General features: G+C 39.5%; 2 protein-coding genes across 9 annotated transcripts in view; both read right to left on the bottom strand.

The window, feature by feature from the left end:
- LOC133229669 (zinc finger protein 83-like) overlaps positions 1 to 8,537 on the bottom strand; it is a 34,924-nt gene extending 26,387 nt beyond the window's left edge. For both annotated transcript variants that reach the window (XM_061386322.1, XM_061386321.1), the window contains exons 1-4: positions 5,169 to 8,537; positions 3,171 to 3,246; positions 1,300 to 1,358; positions 1,111 to 1,159 (exon numbers count right to left, since the gene is read on the bottom strand). In XM_061386322.1, the coding sequence (XP_061242306.1) occupies positions 1,111 to 1,159; positions 1,300 to 1,358; positions 3,171 to 3,246; positions 5,169 to 5,185 (201 nt within the window). In that variant the 5' untranslated portion in view covers positions 5,186 to 8,537. The remainder of the gene's footprint in view (positions 1 to 1,110; positions 1,160 to 1,299; positions 1,359 to 3,170; positions 3,247 to 5,168) is intronic.
- Positions 8,538 to 8,631: 94 nt separating this feature from the next.
- Positions 8,632 to 20,586, bottom strand: part of LOC133229665 (zinc finger protein OZF-like) — a 64,239-nt gene continuing 52,284 nt past the window's right edge. For 3 of the 7 annotated variants that reach the window (XM_061386281.1, XM_061386285.1, XM_061386286.1), the window contains 2 exons: positions 19,319 to 19,445; positions 11,711 to 13,476 (listed from right to left, as the gene is read on the bottom strand). In XM_061386281.1, the coding sequence (XP_061242265.1) occupies positions 11,783 to 13,476; positions 19,319 to 19,445 (1,821 nt within the window). In that variant the 3' untranslated portion in view covers positions 11,711 to 11,782. Of the gene's footprint in view, positions 13,477 to 19,318; positions 19,446 to 20,586 lie in introns of all 7 variants that reach the window. The other 4 variants (XM_061386283.1, XM_061386282.1, XM_061386280.1 and 1 more) reach the window with 2 other exon arrangements.

Here is a 20,586-nt window from a genome sequence, read left to right as displayed (position 1 = left end):
AGTCCCTGGTCCAGCAAGATCCCATATGCAGTGGGGCAACTAACTAGTGAAACCTGCCCACCTAGAGCCTGTGCTCTGCAACAAGAGAAGCAACTGCAATGAAAAGCGCATGTACCACAACTAGCAAGTAGCCTCCAACTGTCACAACTAGACAAAGCCCACTCGCAGCAACAAAGAACTAACACAGCCCAAAATAAATACATAAACAAAAATTTAGAAAAACCTTAGAAGAGTTGCACCATAAAATATCTGCACACCAAAATCAGCTGCACTTCGATACACAATGAACAATGTCAACAGAAAATCAGAGACCAATCCCATAGAATCCTTAGGGAAAATATCAGCCAACTAGGTGCAAGACCTCTAAACTGAAGAATAGGAAACTCTTTAAGAAGTCTCTGGAGATACATATGAAAGAAACACACCCTCTAATCATGCAGTGGGAACTTTATGTTTTTAAAATGACCAAATTTGGGTGGAAGGGAAGCTCAAGAAGTAGTGGATATATGTATATCCATGGCTGATTCATGTTGTTGTATGGCAGAAACCAACACAACATTGTAAAGCAAATATCCTCCAATTAAAAATAAAATTTAAATAATAGAAAAAAAAAAAAAAGAAATTCCTTCACTTGCAACCCAGCAGATAAGACCTAGCATACCCCCCAAATTTTTCAATGGAAATTAAGAGGCCAGTCAAACTGATTAAAAACAGGTAACACTTCCTTTGCTTAAAAGTAGCAAACTATAAAAATCAAGTCAATAAAGTTTCATTGCAAAATTTTCTTTATAAAAAAATGACCAAATTAGGGACTTCCCAAATTAGGGTCCAGTGGTTAGGACTCCACGCTTCCCCTGCAGGGGGTGTGGTCTACAGATATAAAGAATCCTTATCAAAATTTCAAAGGCAATTTTTGCACCTATAGAAAAACAATCATTCATAAATTCATAGGGAATCTCAAGAGCCAGCAAACAGCCAAAAAACTCTTGAAAAAGAAGATGAACACACAGGTTATCAGGCAGGATACTTCAGATTCTTCAAAGATCAGCATGTCCAAAGAAGGTCATTTCAAGAAGGACAGACTGAAAAACAACTAAGAATATGACTTACCTGAGAAAAAGCCATTTCTGACTTCTCTTCCTTTTGTTTCCTCCTCTTCCTCTTAGCAGGACACACAAAAAGGCAGAAAACAAAATATTAGACTAACTGGTAAAACTAGGATTTGTCTGTTAATATAAAATACCACTGATAACTTGACCAAGTACGCAGCAAAACTGTCTAAAATTATTTATTACATACCAAAGAGCTTTTCCAATACAAAAGACAAAGAGGAGAAAGCAGGCAGGCCTCCAAGATATCTGAAACATATTTTAAAAAGAAACAATTTGTGAATTTTTATCACCTAATAATTGTGGGTCAACATTTTACAAATTTCACAGTGTATTAACATTCAGAAAAGAATTACTTGATTATATAAGATCACCAAAGCTTGTTACAGAAGTTAATGTTCCTCTTCTAGGGAAGTAGAAAGTGAACGAACTAAATTGTTTCTCCATGCTACAAAACAAATAATATGTAAAGATATAAAAAGAAAAAAGTAAGCCCATCACAAAAAAGAACTCTCAATGTTCCTTTTAAGACACGATGCAGTGACAGATTCAATCACTTCTTGCCCCCTTTATCCTCTCCCTGCTCCTCTGCCCCATGTCAGGAAAAGGGAAGGGGATGACTCACAAGTGAGTGAGTCAAATCAATGTCCTGGAGAAATAGCATTTGCAAATGGAAGTTATCGTCTGATACAAAGAATTACAGAATGCACAAGACACAAGTTCTGCTATTCTCATCCTCATCTGTACAGAGACATTTTATTACATTCTTAAAATAAGAAATCATATATCACAACTTATCCACAACCAAACAACTCACCATCCATCTGCATCCAGTTCCCACTACCCACCTGCTCTACTGTTTCCATTTTAGTCGGTTAATCTCTTTTCTTCCCTTCTGCTCTCCAGCTCTTCCTGTTTCTTCCCTCACACCTGTCCTGCCCACTCTGTAAACTGTTTCCCTCGAGATGCTTGGTCTCTGCATCCTTTCTGATGGTCCTCCATCTGTGTTTCTGCCTCTTTCTTGCCCCTCCCTGCTCCCTCTCTGCCCTCCAGTTACACCCCTTCTCTCCCTCTTCCACTCCCCTTTTCCCCCTTCTCTGACACCCCAGGTGGTCATGCATCCTTCCTGCTCTCGCTTTCTCTTGTGGTCACACTTGATCCTCCTTCTCTCCAACGCCATGCAGCTCTGCAGCCCAAGTGTCCAGTTCTTTCATCCTCTCACCCCACTCTACGTGAAGTGCCTCTCCTTTGGTGCCCTTGCCCCACCGCTGATCCAAGGCCCCTCTATGTTACTCTCTGTCAGCTACAAACTGGCACTTGCCATCTACCTACATGCCAGTAGTCATGTACAGAAGTGTGAGCTGGATCATAAAGAAGGCTGAGGGCCAAACTGTGATGTTGGAGAAGACTCTTGACAGTCCCCTGAATTGCAAGGAGATCAAATCAGTCAATCCAAAGGGAAATCAACCCTGAATATTCACTGGTAGGACTGATACTGAAGCTCCAGTACTTTGGCCAGCTAATGCAAAAGCCACCTCACTGGAAAAGACTGTGATGCCGGGAAAGATTGAAGGTAAGAGGATAAGGAGGTGGCAGAGGATGAGACAATTAGACAGCATCACTGACTCAATGGACATGAGTTTGGCAAGATGGTGGACAACAGGGAGCCTGATGTGCTGCAGTCCATGGACTCAAAAAGTCATACACAACTTAGGGACTGAAGAACAACAATCTACCTATCTACTTCTACAAGGATTAAATCATGTGCTTTTGCAGGTGTTGATCTTCAGTACCCTCTGAAAGGACTTTAGGGTGGAGAACAGAAATGAGGCACTCTGTGCTCAGGAAAAACTGAAAGCCCAGGTCTTCAGATAGATATTTTTAGGAGCCAATTTTATGAGCCCAATTCTTATATCTCCCCATATCTAGAAAAGCACTAAAATCCATGGTGATGACTGTTGCTTGTGATTAGCAAAGCTTCACAAAAGTAGAAATCTTCTGGAAAAAATATGTGCTTGATTACATGTACTCACCCTTCACCAAAATCACATATATACTGACCTTTCCCCCTGCTTCTTTGTAGCAGTTTCTCAGAGCTGTGTGAAGTGCTGTCTCCTGGACTGCAGTCCTCATTTTGCTCCAAATAAAAGTTTACTTGCAAACCTCACATTGTGCTTTTTTTTTTTTTTGACAGATCCTATCAGTTGAGAATCATCTTTTTAAAATTTTACTTATTTTATTCACCTGGTATTTTCCATGCTTAACCGCTTTTACTCTTTTAACAAGTCCCTCAGCCACCCTTTCTATTCCTAGCTATTCTCCCTCATTCTTTCTTGTTCCTAGTTTTTCTAGTTCCCTCAGTTGCTCATTTCTCTGCTTTTCCTGGTCCCCTACATATTTACAGGGATGGCAATCGAACAGGATGCCGGCCTACAGGAAAAGGCTTTCCACTGGGTGGAATTTGTGACACATAGAAGAACACTATGTGTCACATGGCTGCCCCAGGTCACCTCCGCCTGGGTGGGGAAAGGCTCCCAATGAAGGGGAGGCCTGAGTGGCTGACAGACCAACCTGAGAAGGGAGGACAGAGGGGCTGGGAGAGAAGGAGCTCTCAGGAGAGGGGTGGAGTCTCCAGAAGGCCAGAGATAGAGACAGAGTAAAGGGATAAAGCAGGTTAATCCTGGGACTTCCATGGTGTTCCAGTGGCTAGCGTTCTGCACTCCCAATGTAGGGAACCTGGATTTGATTCCTGGTCGCGGAGAAGGCGATGGCACCCCACTCCAGTACTCTTGTCTGGAAAATCCTATGGACGGAGGAGCCTGCTAGGCTGTAGTCCATGGGGTCGCTAAGAGTCGGACACGACTGAGCGACTTCACTTTCACTTTTCACTTTCGTGCATTGGAGAAGAAAATGGCAACCCACTCCAGTGTTCTTGCCTGGAGAATCCCAGGGATGGGGGAGCCTGGTGGGCTGCCATCTGTGGGGTCGCACAGAGTCGGACACGACTGAAGCGACTTAGCAGCAGCAGCAGGGAGCTAGATACCATATGCCACAAATAAGACCCACCACAGCCAAATAAATAAACTTAGAAAAGAAAAGTTTATCCTACTAAGGGCATTGCTAGTAGAAAAAATTAAGGGAGATGCCTGTAAGTCAATGATTACACAAGACATCAGATTTGCTTAACCACAAAACCTAGCAGGGTTACATAGCAATAAACCCAAACAACAGAGCACAAGATGAGCCACAAAACAATAAAACAATGGTGGTATGAAACCCACATTGTGCCCAGTGAGCTCATTACGTTAGGACACTCTCTTCGCACACATAAAAAGCAGTAATTTGTGGATCTAACTTGATCTTGCAGGAACAAGAAAACTCCATTGCCTAACCTGGAGGACGGGCTGAAGACGGAAGCAAAAGGTCTACTCAAGAAAGACAAGAAAGGTCTTCTCGTCCCCACTTTTCCCTTTTCAAACTGTAGCCCAGTAAGTCCTCAGGCCATGGCACCCTCTTGCCCGCCCACTTGTTAGCCTCACAAGGGGTCCTATTCTAGTATCACTTATCTACCACTTTGCCTGTCGAAAAAGATGAGATATAAAGGACTCTGGCACGGAGCTCTTCAGCACCCCTTCGCGGGAAAAGACACAAACGGTTTCACCAAGTCCAGGTTGAGGTTGAGGAGCTGGCCTCTCCCCGGGTGGGGTGGCCAGCGCTGCCGTCCAGGGGCGAGAGGGCTAAGCTAGGAGGTGAGAGGTGTAAAAGGACCTCGCAAAAGAGGACTTTACATAAGGGTTGAGGTAGTAAAGAGTTTTAAGCAGGATAATGTAGCGAAGGGAGGCATTCACGTGCACCGAAGGCAGAAAGGCAAGGTTAGGGACAAACCTCGAAACGAATTTAAACCCAAAATGCCCGACCAGTAAGGGGACTACTCGTTTTACTTGGGGCGGAGGACCTGGTGCTGAAATTTCAGATCCCTAGTCACTCCGAAGATACTGAGGTTTGACTAAAGTCGGGGGGCCTCGCAGCGCAAATCTACACAAGGAAGGAAACGCTTACCCAGCAACGCCCGACATTCACGCTGGGCTCCGCTCTTCCGTTTCCGTAAGAAACTGCGCAAGCGCAAATTCACAAGCCCGGCTTCCGGAGGCGGGACCTTGGCAGTGCGCTACCGGTGAGGGGCGTGACGAAAATGGCGGTAGTTCTGTGTAGCCCCCAAAGAGGCAGTAGAGAGGAGATGATTCCTCCTCATATCCTCAAAGTGCTCTGTTAACTTACTGTCTTGAACCTTTTGGAGTAAGAGCTTACCGTTGTGTGGATTACTTAGGTGGGAAGCTAATATGTATCTCCCTAACAAGTTGAAAATGGCTTCAATAAAACCTACTGGTAATAGGTTTGCTCCCAAGGCTCAAGCAATTTAGTGGTTGGAAAAGTGGGTCTCCAGTCTGGCAGTTAGAAATCATTTCAGTAGTTTCTAGTTTAAGGAAACAAGAGCCGGACATGCTCTGTTTTACACACTAGAATGAGTAATGAAAAATTTCCCTAGTATAAAGTGGGTCATTTCTCACTGATACTTTACAGAATAGCTTTTCTTTTCCATTCTTATTTCAGCCAGGAGGACAAATTCAACACTCTCCTGGTTCCAGAGCCTCAGTACAGAACCTAGCATGAGACTGGAGCACTAAATCATGTGATAATTTCTGTCACTAACCATTGCTTTTAAAAATGAATATCATTAAAAATAAGTTCTTATGAATTGCATTCTTCCTAGTGTTTGCCTTTTAAAAGCACATTACACTTCCCACCTCTCACCCCTGGTTTTATTGATATATATCCGACTTACATGACTGTGAGTTTAAGTTGTACAGCATGGTATTCTTACACAGACTGAAATAATTACTGCAGTTAAGTTTATTAAGCATGTATCTTTTAATATTATACTCTCAGGATAAAGAACAAACTATTGACATGCTCGAGCCCTAACATATTTTCCCTTTATTTTTCATGTTCTTTAGGTGGAAATATGAAATTCAAAAATTCACATTTATTAAAACTATGATGGCCACTTAATTAGTAGCTAATATTTGGAAAAAAAAACATAAGACTAATGTTTTGCTGAAAATCAAAAATCTAAAAATGAAGAGGGTTTTGGTCTCAACCTTCACCTTTCTTAGTTATTCACCAGCCATGCTACTACAAAGTAAAGACTAAGTGCTCATAGATTTAGAAGGAGCAGAGGAACCATCAAATTACATACTTCACCCTCTGGACATTCTCTTCCTGTATCTATCTTTATTCACCTGTTTCTAAAATCCTATCCTGTCATTCAGCATAAAATTTCAGTCTATCGAAGACCATTCTTGCAGTGTAGAGAAGACAGGGTTACAAGAATCAAAAGCTTTGAAAGCTTCCATTTAAACTTGAAACATACCTCTCCACTCATACCAGATTGGCCCAGGAACTCAAAAAGACAAGCTTGCATGAAATGGGCAGAGAAGTGCAATTCTCGCAAGTGAAAGGGAGGGTTGCCTTAGTCTAGTAGCCAAGCTCGATATCAGAGGGCAGACATGATCTCACAGAAGGTTGATAAGTGGCTGTACGTAATATTATTATTACTTTGGACTGCAAGGAGATCCAACCAGTCCATCCTGAAAGAGATCAGTCCTGAGTATTCATTGGAAGGACTAATGCTGAAACTGAAACTCCAATACTTGGGCCACCTAATGCAAAAAACTGACTCATTTGAAAAGACCCTGATGCAGGGAAAGACTGAAGGCAGGAGGAGAAGGGGATGACAGAGGATGAGATGGTTGGATGGCATCACCAACTCAATGGACTCCGGGAGTTGGTGATGGACAGGGAGGCCTGGCATGCTGAAGTCCACTCATGAGGTCGCAAAGAATCAGATACAACTGAGCGATTGAACTGAATATTACTATATATGATAACTGCAGCTTCTATTAGGACTTCTCCCTCCTTTATTTACACTAAATAAAGTTACTGATATTAGATAAAATAGGGGCTATTACTATAGAACACGCAGAAATGAAAAGGATAGAAAGGAACTTACAAAAAGTTTACATGATTTAAGATGAAATGCACCAATTCCATGAAACCCATAACCTACAACAAATCACCTATGTGAAACATATTTGGGTAATTGCTTTGAATTGCAATATAAATTTGTAATTTCAAAATGCCCACCGTCTAAGAAACCTAAAAGCAGAGACAGTGATTGTGAAAGCTTAAACTCCTCCATCATATGAGTGCTGATGTATTTGGTGTAGCCTACTGTTCTGCCAGCTTCCCTGGTGGCTTAGACAGTAAAGAATCCACTTGCAATGCAGGAGACCTGGGTTCAGTCCCTGGGTTGGGATGATTCCCTAAAAGAGGGCATGGCAACCCGCTCCAGTATTCTCGCCTGAAGAATCCCCATGGACAGAGAAGCCTGGGGGCTACAGTCCCTGGGGTCGCAAAGAGTCGACCCGACTGAGTGACTAACCACAAGTGCCCTGCAGGGGTCTTGAACTGACATTGCCCTTTCCCTTGACAATACATCCTAAGTAACAGCAGACACAGGATATGACTCCCTATCACCACCTGCCTTCCCCTTCTTGTTCTTTAGATGTGACTCTCCTCCCCTGACTGAAGCTTAGCAATTCCTACTCTTTTGAGTTTGAATTGATCAATCCAATTCAAATGACCCATCTATGGATCCTAATAAAGTTATATGTCCCATGCTCTGCAAGACCCTGCAGGACTTCTTACATGTTCCCTCTAGCAATACCATGAATCTCCACCAGAATCTGAGTAATAAAATGTCTCCACTTCACTACCCCTCGCAGTCTCAGGGGCTTTCCTTTACAAACGGTAATTTTAAAAAGTTGCAACAATGGCATATGACAATTCTATTAAATTTTTAAAAAAGAATTACCAGTAATTCTATGATTTATTTTTAAGAAAAGGAGAAAGCACTTGTCAACTCGATTTATAAGGCCAGAATTAGTGGGAAACAAAACTAGAAAAATAGAAAAAAGTAAAATGATCAATCCGTGTGAAGATTAAAAAATTCATCATAAAATATTATAGAAATGAATCAAAGAATTCTTATCAAAGGTAATATAAATCAGGGAATTCCCTGGTGGTCCAGTGGTTATGACTCATCTCTTTTATTGGCAGGGCCCAGGTTCAATCCCTCGTTGGGGAACTAAGATTCTGCAAGCAATGAAGCTCAACTAAAAATACAAATCAAAATCAAGATTACTTATCAAATACATTATTCTTGGTTACAAACAAATTCTATGTGGATACTGGATGTCCCACAAAAAGATTTCATGTCACCCTTTTGCCATGTCAGTTCTTTCACTGAACTATAGCCCCAAAGTAACTGTTTTTCATGTTCACAATGCATTTACTTTGTACCTGTCATGGCCTTATAGGCATTATCACGTCACAGGAGTCCCAAAACAACCCAGTAATCCCTTGCGATAAAATAGGACAAATACACGTGGTAGAAAAAATATTGCTAAGGAAAACTGAAAACTCTTTATTACACTAGAAAAGTAAACAATGTAACACATTGCATATTAGCTTAATTTGAAACTGAAATTTTAAAAACACTTGGAAAATTGCTGGAGTAAACTATTTCATTATACTAGCTAATAAACATTTCCAAAGATTTTACTAAACTAGGGTAAAAATATCTCCAACAGATTAGTTTTACAAGCATCTTCAAGAATCATATTAAACAACAGAATATGTGTGTGCTGTGGAAAAGAAATGTTAATAAATTATTAGCATGAACATAAATGTGCTTTTCCAAGTCAGAAAGCCAGGAATTTCAGAAATAAGCATTCAGTTTTTTTCCCCCCCTTCTTTTTGAATGAAGTAGAAAGGAATAGCTTTATTGCTTTGCCAAGCAAAGGCGCCACAGTAGGCTAATGACTTCAAAACTGTGTGTCTCAAACAAGGGTAGAGAGGAGTTTTATAGTAATGGCTCAAAGTGGGTGTGGTCAGCTCATGAACTCTTCTTTGATTGGCTGGTGGTGAGGTAAGTGGCAGTCAGCATCATAAACCTTCTGGCTCCAACTGCTCTGGGTTCCACATGCTGGTGGGCAGCAGGCTTAGTGTCTCCCACTTGGTGGGGGTTTCAGTCTCTGGAGCCTGGACTTACTAACGCTCAGGTTCTTTGTGTCTCAGCACAGAAGGAATTCAGCAAGAAGCAAAGTGACGGGCAAGAAGTAGACTTCTTAATATAGGACACTTGTGAGGGACATAAGTTGGTAGGCAAGAGGGCTCTGCCTCAGTGTTTTATGAAGTCTGACTCCATTAAAAATTTTTTTCTGGGAATACGGGATCTTAGATTCCTGACCACGAACTGAACCTGTGAGCTTGGCAGTGAAAGTACTAAGTCCTAACAACTGAACCGCCAAGGAATTTCCAACCCCTTTTTTTTTTGCTATTTGATTACTGAAACCTTTTAATGCTCAGGAAAAACCTCTTCTTTTTCAGCCTATCTGGACAAACTTTTTTCTTTAAAGCCTGAGGGTGCCTTCCTTTGAGACAAACTGGAAGTTCAAACTGTAAGCTTCACCCAGTAATTAAATTTTTCCTCTCAGGTAAATTGCTCTCCCTTCAATTCTTAAGACTAATATCTTATTAAACACAGATGCAGGGACTTCCTTGCCAGTCCAGTAGCTAAGATTCTGTGTGCCCACTCTAGGCGGCACTGGCTTGATTCCTGGCCAGGGAACTGAGATCATGCATGCCACATGGTATGGCCAAAACAAAACACATAGATGCAAATAACACTTATTCCCACGCAATGGAGAAAACAACCAACTTGTTCTGGGCACTGTTCCTACCACATAATCCATCTCTAGTAACCTGTCCCTCTCCTCTCATGAATAGTCAAGCCCTTTAATGTCCTTACTGCTTTGCTCACAGTCACCTAGTAGAGGATTCTGTCCACTGTGATCAATCCATGGACCATGAACATAACAAGCACAATAAGCAACAGCAATTTTACACTATTCTTTAGAGCCCCTTCCTGATGCTAACTGACACACTACTGATTTTGGTAATTCAGGGTCCTTGTTTTTCCAGGGAACATGGATTGTGAATGAACCACACTTAATGAAGCTGCCTCCTTTCACCTTACTGACTCCTTCCCAGAGACCATCATCAAAGGCCTATAATGAAGGTGTAAGATCAACAGTCTTCAAAATTAAGGTTGAAAGGCATAAATAGTAATGTGGTCTTCAAGAAAGCTCAATAGAACATTTACACAGATACTTGGCCATTTACACATATGTTCTTCTGTATGTCATATACATGTCATTTCCTAAGTTTTAACATTCTGTGACTTCTAATGACTCTGAAGTGCATAACAATCTCATATTACTCTTGGGAGAACTAAAGCCTTAACTTATTCCTATTACGGATTCTCTGATATGTAGGCTAATTTAAGAATTGTGCGAAAAATTCACCAAATTCATTACATTTGTAAGGATTATCCCCAATAGCATGAGCTTTGTGATGAAACCTCAGGATGCATCATTTCATCAAATTCTTTCCACATTTAGTAAATTGCTATAGTTTCTAACCTGTATGAATTCTATCATTACATCAAAAGTGGAGCTACTTGACAAAAACTTTTTACAACACTTATTACATGTGAAACATTGCTTTCCAGACTAAATTCTCTGTTTCAGAGGTTTCATCTTCAGGTACAAGCCTTGGCACACATATTAGTTTGTGTGGTTTCTCTCAAAAGACATATATGAGAAGTCTGGTGAATTGTGCAGTTAGGATAAAGCTTCTGCTCATATGTCTGTAGGGTTTCTCTTCAATGGACTCTCCATTGTTGCCTCATGCTTGAACTCAAGGTAAAGATTTTGCCACACTTGTTGCATTTAAGGGACTCCAGTATCTTTCCCATCTTATCTTTGGATAAAATCCTTGCCACACATATTTGTGTGGTTTCTCTCTAGGATAAATATTCTAATATAAGTCATGAGTGAGCACTAATTTGGAACTTTGCCCTATTCATTACATATGTAATGTTCTATCCAGCACAGATTATTTGATGATGGGTAGAATGTGAGCCCCAAGTAAAGGTTTTGCCCATTCCTGGCATTTGTGAGGTAATAATCTCCAGAAAGAAATCTTTGGTGAATGAATTCCTTGTCTAAGGGCTGGTCAACTAAACATACTTATCTGATTTCTCTCTCCAAGATGATATTTTCAATGAAGTCTAAGATGGCAACATCAGATAAATTAAAACACATCCTTAATGTTCATCATCAATGTGGATTACCTGATGGAAAGGTAGGTTTCAAAGTACACTGATGGATTTCTGAAACTCATCATAATATTTGTCAGGTTTCTCTCCAACATGAAACTTCAGTTCATGTTAAGGTTGGAGACTTTGTGGACTGGAGACTTTGAGACATTCAACATATTTCTAGAGTTTCAGCCTAGTACAGATTATGTAATGGCAAGGTTTTGCCACTCTTATGACGTGCAAATTTCAATCCACTATGAATTTCCCAAGAATATACAGTGTAAATTTTGAATGAATGAAGACAGTCCCACATATATCACGTTAAATGATTTCCCCATTGTATTTATTACCTGGTGTGGAGCGATAGTTGAGATCTAATGAAAGGTTTTCAACAGTCTTTGTTTTTGAAAGGTTTCCCTTTTGTATGAACACTCTGATGCTTTGCCAGGTATGCCTTTCGACTAAAGCAGCTGCCACACTCATTACATTTGTAAGGTTTAACTCCAGTATGAATTCTCTGATGAATTGCAAGACTTGAATTTCGATTGAAGACTTTGCCACACTCGTTACATTTGTAAGGTTTCTCGCCAGTATGAGTCCTTCGGTGCCTTGCAAGATATGAATTAAAACTGAAGACTCTGCCACATATATCACATTTACATAATTTCTGTCCTGTATGGATTATTTGATGTCTCTTGAAGTTCGAGCTGTGATTAAAGATTTTGCCACAGTCTTTACACTTGTAAGGTTTTTCCCCAGTATGAATTCTCCGATGAACTGCAAGGTATGAATTTTGACCAAAAACTTTCCCACAGACATCACATTTATATGGTTTATCTCCTGAATGGATGATTTGATGTTGTTTGAGGTGTGAGCCAAAATAAAAGGTTTTGCTGCACTCATTACATTTGTAATGTTTCTCTCCAGTATGAATGACTTGATGACTGACGAGGGTTGATCTACTACTGAACATCTTACCACACTCGTTACATTGGTAAGGTTTCTCTCCAGTATGAATTCTCTGATGGCTTGCAAGGTTTCCTTTCTGACTAAAAGCTCTGCCACATTCATTACACTTGTAAGGTTTCTCTCCAGTGTGAAGTCTCTGATGACTTGCAAGGTTGGCCTTGTGATGAAAGACCTTGCCACACTCATTACATTTATAAGGTTTCTCTCCAGTATGAATTCTGCGATGTTTTGCAAGGTATGAATTCTGACTAAACACCTTGCCACATTCATTACATTTGTATGGTTTCTCTCCAGTATGTATTCTCTGATGAACTGTAAGGTATGAACTTTGAGTAAACACTTTTTCACATATATCACATTTATGTAAGTTCTCTTTTGTATGGATTATCTTATGTCCAGTGAGGTGCAAGCCATGGTAAAGGGTTTTGCCACACTTGTTATACTTGTAAGATTTCTCTGAAGTATGAATTGTTTGATGAATAGCAAGGTCTGAATGTCGACTAAAGACTTTGCGACACACATCACAATTAAACATGTTCTCTTCTGTATGGATAAACTGATGCTGGGTAAGGTTCAAGCCCTGATGAAAGGTTTCGCCACTCTGATTACATTTGTAAGGGCATTCCATGTGTGTACTCTGGTCTTGTGTTAGTATTGAAGGATGCATAAAATCATTCCCATATGAATTAGAAATGTTGGTTTGGACAAGGAGAGAAATTCCTTGAAGTAGTGAAAATGAAGCACTAATACTGATACTCTTGTCAGCTTGATTAAATTCATCAATCTTCTCTTCACTTTTGTAAACATGCAGGTCATCCCAAAAGCTTAATGCAAGCCTGTTTTCAATAGGCTTGATTCCTGCAATACTTCTACCGTGTTCCTCTCTCTCATCGGTGAGATTTTTGTCATGTGTTATAGGCTTTACTTTGTAATTTCTTGCCTCATCTCTTGGCTGAGACTCAAAGTCATATATATTTTCCTGGATTTCCCTGAGGTAAAAATCTTTGATTTTATTCCTTTCATGTCTTCCCAATATCACTGTTTGGAATTCTTCTCCTCTATCAGTTTTTTCATTTAGTTGTAATTTCTCGATCACAAGTATATGAGAGATATCTACAAGATACAAAAAACTGTAAGTATCTCACTTATTATAACTCATAAATAAATATTTCATGTTAAACATGATATTTGGTGATATTACACCAAACTAGTACTTACACAAAAAGGAGTTATGAAAATTACCATGATATAAAAACCTTTCAAACACAAATGGAATGATTCTTTACTAAAGGTAAACTGATCTGTGATAATATTACTTAATTTTAGGGCACCTAAATTTCAAACAGTTTGGCCACTTGATGGGAAGAGCCAACTCATTGGAAAAGACCCTGATGCTGGGTAAGACTGAAGGGAAAAGGAGAAAACGGTGGCAGAGGATGAGATGGTTAGCTAGCATCACTGACTCAATGGACATGAATTTGAGCAAACTCCAGAAACAGTGAAGGACAAGGAAGCCTGGTGTGCTGCATTCCCAGGGTCGCACTGAGACAGAACCGACTTAGCAACTCAACAACAACAAATTTTAAAACAACCTATAACAAGAACACTCACATTGGAAAAACTTTTGTTACCAATCCAAGAAAGTGTAATTTTCAACCATGACACCAAAGCACATACCAATTAGCAGTAAACATACCTACTGGTGGCTCAAAACTGAGGGGAAAAGAATATTATACATATATTGGGCATACTTGTTTAATACAAATGAATGCTAAAAACCAGACAAAATCTACTGTAACAGTAAATAATCCAAAACTAACTTATTCAATGAATAATTTCAATGAGTGATAGTTTCAACTTGGGAAACAAAGAATAGAGAAAATGGTGCATATGATAAAAAAGTTTTTTTAAAAACAAAATGTTCTTCTAAGTACCTCCTGTAAAACTATGTACCCATGAAGCAGCATAAAACATTCAGAAAGGCCACCTTCTGTAAATCAAAATTAAAGATTAGTAAATGAAATATTCTCCACTTATATTGACAGCCATTAAATAGAGCAATTCCCTAATTCTGCAGTGCCCTAAAATATCCAGTTCTTTGGCTCCAAAATGTATATAATATAGAGTGAGCAATTTGTGAATTTACTTTAACTAGGTTGATACACCATATTGCTGAGAACAAATTGAAAAAAAAAGCATACAATTTATAATGCAAAAAAGGGATAGCATAATAAACATGCTAGACTATTCATGCATCTTTTTACACAAAAGACATTTTGACTTAATATAAAAACTGCACTATTTCTGGGAATTTAAGAGTGTCCAGTGGTTAGAACTCAGTACTTTCATTGCCATGGACCAAAGTTACATTCCTTGAAGGAAGATCCCACAAGCAGCATGGTGGGGCCAAAAAACAAACACAAAAACCTAAAGACCAAAAAATACTATTTCTTTTTAAAGGCTTGAGGATAATTACCACAATTTTTCAAGTAAGGAGAGTGGAATCACAGATTTATGGACATGACCCCAACTGACACAGAAAGTAGTGAGAACCATGATGAGAACTGTAACCTAGAGACTGAGACAATATATTCTTAAACATGAACCTCACCCAAGCAGTATATTACAAAATACTGCAACAAATACCAGGAGCTTAGAAGAAAACTTCAAGGGAGCTGCAAGCAGTGGACTGTGTAACTACTAAGGGGATTCAGCCACCCCTCCTGGAAATGGTTTCTGAGTTGTCACAGCTGCACACAATGATTTAGGTTGGGTCAAGAGAAAGTTGATCAATATACAGAGGTGTTATTTTTACAGTGTGAGTAATGTGGAAGGTGGAGGGGTGGGTGAAAGAGTGCAATGGAAATTGGGAAGTTCAGGAGAATAACTTAAACATTCTAGGAAATAACAACCTTTTCATCCACTCCAAGGGACCATATAAAGAAAGGTCAGAACTGAGAAAGGGATTGATTGGAGCTCAGGGTATATGCATATGTAGGAGCACATCTGTGTGGTTATAACTGTGTGAGGACAATTAAAATATTGACCTTAAAAGAACTGGCTTAGCAATAGTATACTACTGGTCCATTTTTAACTAGGGGAATTATAGTATGAGTATGGGAAAGAACCACATGAGATTTAAACACTGCAGAAGGAAATTAACTTTCAATCTGCTATACTATTTGCTATGCAAACCGAATATTCCAATGACTGTATTTCCATGCATATGTTCAATAAACACCTACAAAATATTTCAGGAGACTGTGCAATAATGATCTTAGCAGAAAGCAGAAGTGAAAACCAGGAGAAGACTATCAGAAGGAGATGAATCAGTTCATTCTGTGCACACAAAAACAGGGCAAAGTAAAGGAGGGAGATCGTGATTTTGGAATGAAGATCTCTTGGCTAGGCGAGAACACCTTGTATGGGGAAAAAAAGATAGCAGAAAGTGTTTGCCGAAGCCTGAGCAATTTCAGGATATGATCACAATAGTTAAGTAAGTAAAGAAAAAAAATGTTACTAAAATATTAATTACATAACATACTTTGGTTATATAAAATATTTACATCAACATCCCTTGTTATTAAACATGACAGCAGTTCTTTTAGCTAGCCCGTCTAAATACTAGAAGTCATATCATCAAATTTCTTAACACAAACTCTGCAAAGAAAAACAAAACCATGAGGGAGTGATGTCAGCAGGACAGTAAACCATAGGCACCCATTACCCATGAGGGAACCAAGTTAAAAACAATAAAAGAAAAGCAATTGGGGAAAATTCAACAAACCAATCAAGAAGAGGCAGCACCCAAGCAAATGCTTGTCCTAAAACACTAGACGGAAAAACATAGGAAAGTTCATGACAATTTCCTGGCCTTCAACTTCCCTCCTCCTTCTTACACTGCATTGAGAGTTAACTGGCACAAGTCTCCCCATTCCCAGAGGTTCCCTGAGGCAGAAATGCTAAAAACATGATAGAAACACTCAGTAAACACTAGAAATAGAAAAAAGTGACCTAAACACAATAAAGGACATGTAATAAAAGCCCACAGCTAACATCATAATCAATGGGGAAAGACTTAAACCTTTTCCTCTAAGACCAGGAATGTAACAAAGATGTTTGCACTACTTCTAAAAGAAAAACTACGGAAATTCCTACCAAGAACATGGAGATAGAAGAAAAACACATATAACCAATCCCAACAGCAAATGAAGCAAATCCATCTCTTCTGAAAAATGAAGTGTTCAAATACGTAAAACACCCCAGGAAATTATTGTAGTGCAGTGGTTAGAACTCCACACTTCCACTGTCAGGGGACCAGGTTCAATCCCTGTTGGGAGAACAAGGATCCCACAAGTCACATGGTAAGGCAAAAAAAAAAAAAACACACACACACACACACCTTGAATAGTTGGCAAAAAAAAGAAATAATGAACTCAGAAAAACAACAATATACAAAACCAACAAACAAAAGTCAATACTGTTTCTATATATTAACAATAAAAAAATCCTGAAGGAAATTCAGAAAACTCCATTTAAAATATTATTAAAAAACTAAAGTACTTGGCAAAACTTTACAGAAGAAAGCAAAGATATATGCTCTGTGAACTAAAAACAGCTGAAAAATAACCCAAAGGACACAAATGCAGACATCTCAAGTTTATGGACTAGAAGTAAACATGGTCAGGGTGTAAATACTACTACTCTAAGTGATCAACAGTCCAAGGCCATACCACCCTGAACAACCCCGATCTCCTCTAAGTAATCAACAGATTTAACCCAATCCCTAATAAAACCCCGATAGTGTGTCTTAAATAGATAAATCCATCGTTAAGATTCAAATGCAACCTCAAAAGACACTGAAGGACTTTCCTGGTGGTCCAGTGGCTAAGACTCCATACTCCCAATGCAAGAGACCTGGGTTCCATCCCTGGTCTGGGAACTAGATCCCACATGCTGCAACTAACACTTGGTGCAGCCAAATACCATTTTTTTTTTTTAAAGAGACACTCAACAAAAAAACTGAGGTTAAAAAGAACAAAGTTGGAGGTTTCACAATTACTTTTAAAAGTCTCAGAAACCTAAACTAATCCAAGCAGTGTGGTATTAGCACAAAGACCAGTGGCACACAACAGTGGCATGAGAAATAAATTCTTGTGTATGTGGTCCAAGGGGATCCCCATGTTCAACAAGAGGATGTGGACCACCCAATGGGGGAAGGACAGGCTATTAAACAAAAAATGAACTATGTTTCCTATTGAAAATATCATTCCACTTCATAAGTTCTCTAATTTAGATGTTTTAAACTTAGCTGTTGATGTAAAAGAATAATGGCACACAGGTGACCAAAAGATGGCATCAGTAACAGTTTACAAAACAGCTTCACAAACGAGAATGGGAACTTGGACAGTGTTATCCTGAAGAGAAATCCCTATACTGCTTGCTGAGAATGTAAGGGGATGGTTATTGCACATGTGAACATCACTGTCATGATGCCATTGAGACAGGCTTTTGTGACACTGCTCAAAACCACAAAAACACCCAGAAAGATTTATCAGCCAGGCTCTGGGGATATTTCTTATTTCATATCATAGAATATGCAGACCATATCAATATAGCATGAAGTGGTTATTTTCTATATAGCGGAAAAAGATTACAATATATGACGAATAGTTCAGTTCAGTCGCTCAGTCATGTCTGATTCTTCACGACCCCATGAACCTCAGCACACCAGGCCTCCCTGTCCATCACCAACTCCCGGAGTCCACCCAAACAAACCCATGTCCACTGAGTCGGTGATGCCACCCAACCATTCCATCCTCTGTCGTCCCCTTCTCCTCCTGCCCTCAATCTTTCCCAGCATCAGGGTCTTTTCCAATGAGTCAGCTCTTCACATCAGGTGGCCAAAGTATTGGAGTTTCAGCTTCAATATCAGTCCTTCCAATCAACACCCAGGACTGATCTCTTTTAGGATGGACTGGTTGGATCTTCTTGCAGTCCAAGGGACTCTCAAGAGTCTTTCCAAACACCACAGTTCAAAAGCATCAATTCTTCCGTGCTCAGCTTTCTTTATAGTCCAACTCTCACATCCATACATGACCACTGGAAAAACCATAGCCTTGACTAAACAGACCTTTGTTGACAAAGTAATGTCTCTGCTTTTTTTTTCAAAATAATCTGTCAACCAGTAAACTCACCCCATAGATAAGTTACACAGAAGAAAAATTTCCTCTGAGAGTTCAGATAAGTAGTAAATGTTTAAAAAAAAAAAAAAGAAGAAGTAAATGTTTGTACTTCCCATAGAATTCTCTGATGAGGGGAAAGTCTGCACACACTATCAATAATGAAGCTTCCTCTAGGCCCTTCCAAGATATGACCTGTTATACCCTCAAAGGCATGTACCTCACTCTACAGACCAGGAGTCTTTTTTGCTTCGTTACAAGGGTAAAATACTCAGATAAGAAACAAATACCTCCACATAAGAGGAAAGACACATGACTTGCTGTGGCTTTGCCAGAATCCTAGTCCCTTGCTCAACTGAGGACTGATGGGAATACAGAGAGGAACAGAAAAATATTTCCAAAATTTACAGGCTGTTATCTCCTTCTGAATACGAAGGGAACAGTATAATGCACAGAAACATACCTCTTTTCCTAAGACTTCTAAATCAAAAGCACATAGGTAGGAAACAGGAAAAGGCATGTCTTAAAAGTTTTCCATTGAACTTTATCACTACAAAAGCTCTGGAACAATTCCTGATGTATCATGAAGTGGGCAGATCGTCAGAGGAAAAGGTAGATTTAAACTCCTGAGGCTGCGTCCTGAAGCTCTTCACGTCTGAATCAACAGGGATTTCAGATCAGTGAAGTAAAACCGGGGCTCCCAAGAGGCACACAGTGGGAAATGCAGAGATACCCCAGGGTAGATCCCAACTTCAAAGGGAAGTGATCCTCACCCAAGGAGACTATGTTGCTGAGGGTCTCCACCATCACGTCCCTGTACAAGGCCCTCTGAGCAGCATCTAGGCATTCCCACTCCTCCTGAGTGAACTCTATGGCCACATCCTTGAAGGTCAGCTGTGCCTGAAACGAAAACACATTTCACCAAGGGGCCATGAGGAGAGCTCTTATTTTCACACAAAAGGAGAAGAGGAGAGAGGGCTAAGGATGAACTCAGTTGAAGTAATATTCTGACAGATCCATGGAAAGCTATTTGGAGGAAATTATGGGCCTTTAATTTTAATTCCTTATGCTTTTTCCCAGAGATTATGATAACCTCTAACCAATGTGGAGGATGATTGATGTCCAATGTGGAGGTAAATCAATGTCCATTTTTGTGGACACTACATGAAATATATGTAAATAAGATTTAATAATGAGTAGTTTCTCCAGAACTGTTAGAGTATGTGTTTGTTACACACTGCTATTCAATATCTAGATGAGCTACACTATGAGTGATGGCATCAGAAATGACAGAGTCAACAGTGCTTTAAAAAAAAGGTGAAAATCTTAAACCATGATTACAGTGACTAAGGGTGTTCGAATACTTCAAAGATGCTAAACAATACTCTAAATGCTTTATGGCTATGAACTTTTTTTTAATCAACATCATAGCTCAGTAGAAAAAGAAGTATGCCATCCTACAGAGACAAAAGTGTCAGAGACATTTGGAGAAACTCTACTTAGTTCAAGAAACTAAGTAATCATACAGCAAGAATCTCAATTAAGGAGAATGAGGTCTTGAACTTAAGGTAAAGAAGCAAAAACTCAAGTAAGAGAAGAGCATTAGAAAAAAAAATAAAGAAGAGCACTAGAAGCACACTGATAGAGGGTTCCCTGAGAAAACTTGAAATAAGGTCAAAGCGAACAACACGGAAGGCAATAAAAGATCGTTACAGATGTGGGTGCACAAACACATACATATAACATGTTAGTAATCTTACTGTTATCTGAACCTTGAACAGGAGAGTGTAGGAAAAAATGCAAGGCCACAGAATCTATTTATGATATAATTTCAGCTACAAAAAAATGCAGTACATAGTTTTAAAATTATGATGTCTTATCAAAACCATGGACTTGCAGATCCACGAACTAACTTATGGACGCACGTGTATTACAAACGCAGAAATAACTGAAATAAGAGATGTTGTCTAGGGACATTTTTTTTTTCAAGTGCAAATAATTTGAGAGATCATTCTAGAAATATCCAGCAGCATCATTCCAA

The sequence above is a fragment of the Bos javanicus genome, chromosome 18 (genome assembly GCF_032452875.1).
Source record: "Bos javanicus breed banteng chromosome 18, ARS-OSU_banteng_1.0, whole genome shotgun sequence".
Lineage (NCBI taxonomy): Eukaryota > Metazoa > Chordata > Mammalia > Artiodactyla > Bovidae > Bos > Bos javanicus.
The sequence above is the reverse complement of the archived record's forward strand: the minus strand, read 5'-3'. Positions and strand labels throughout refer to the sequence as shown.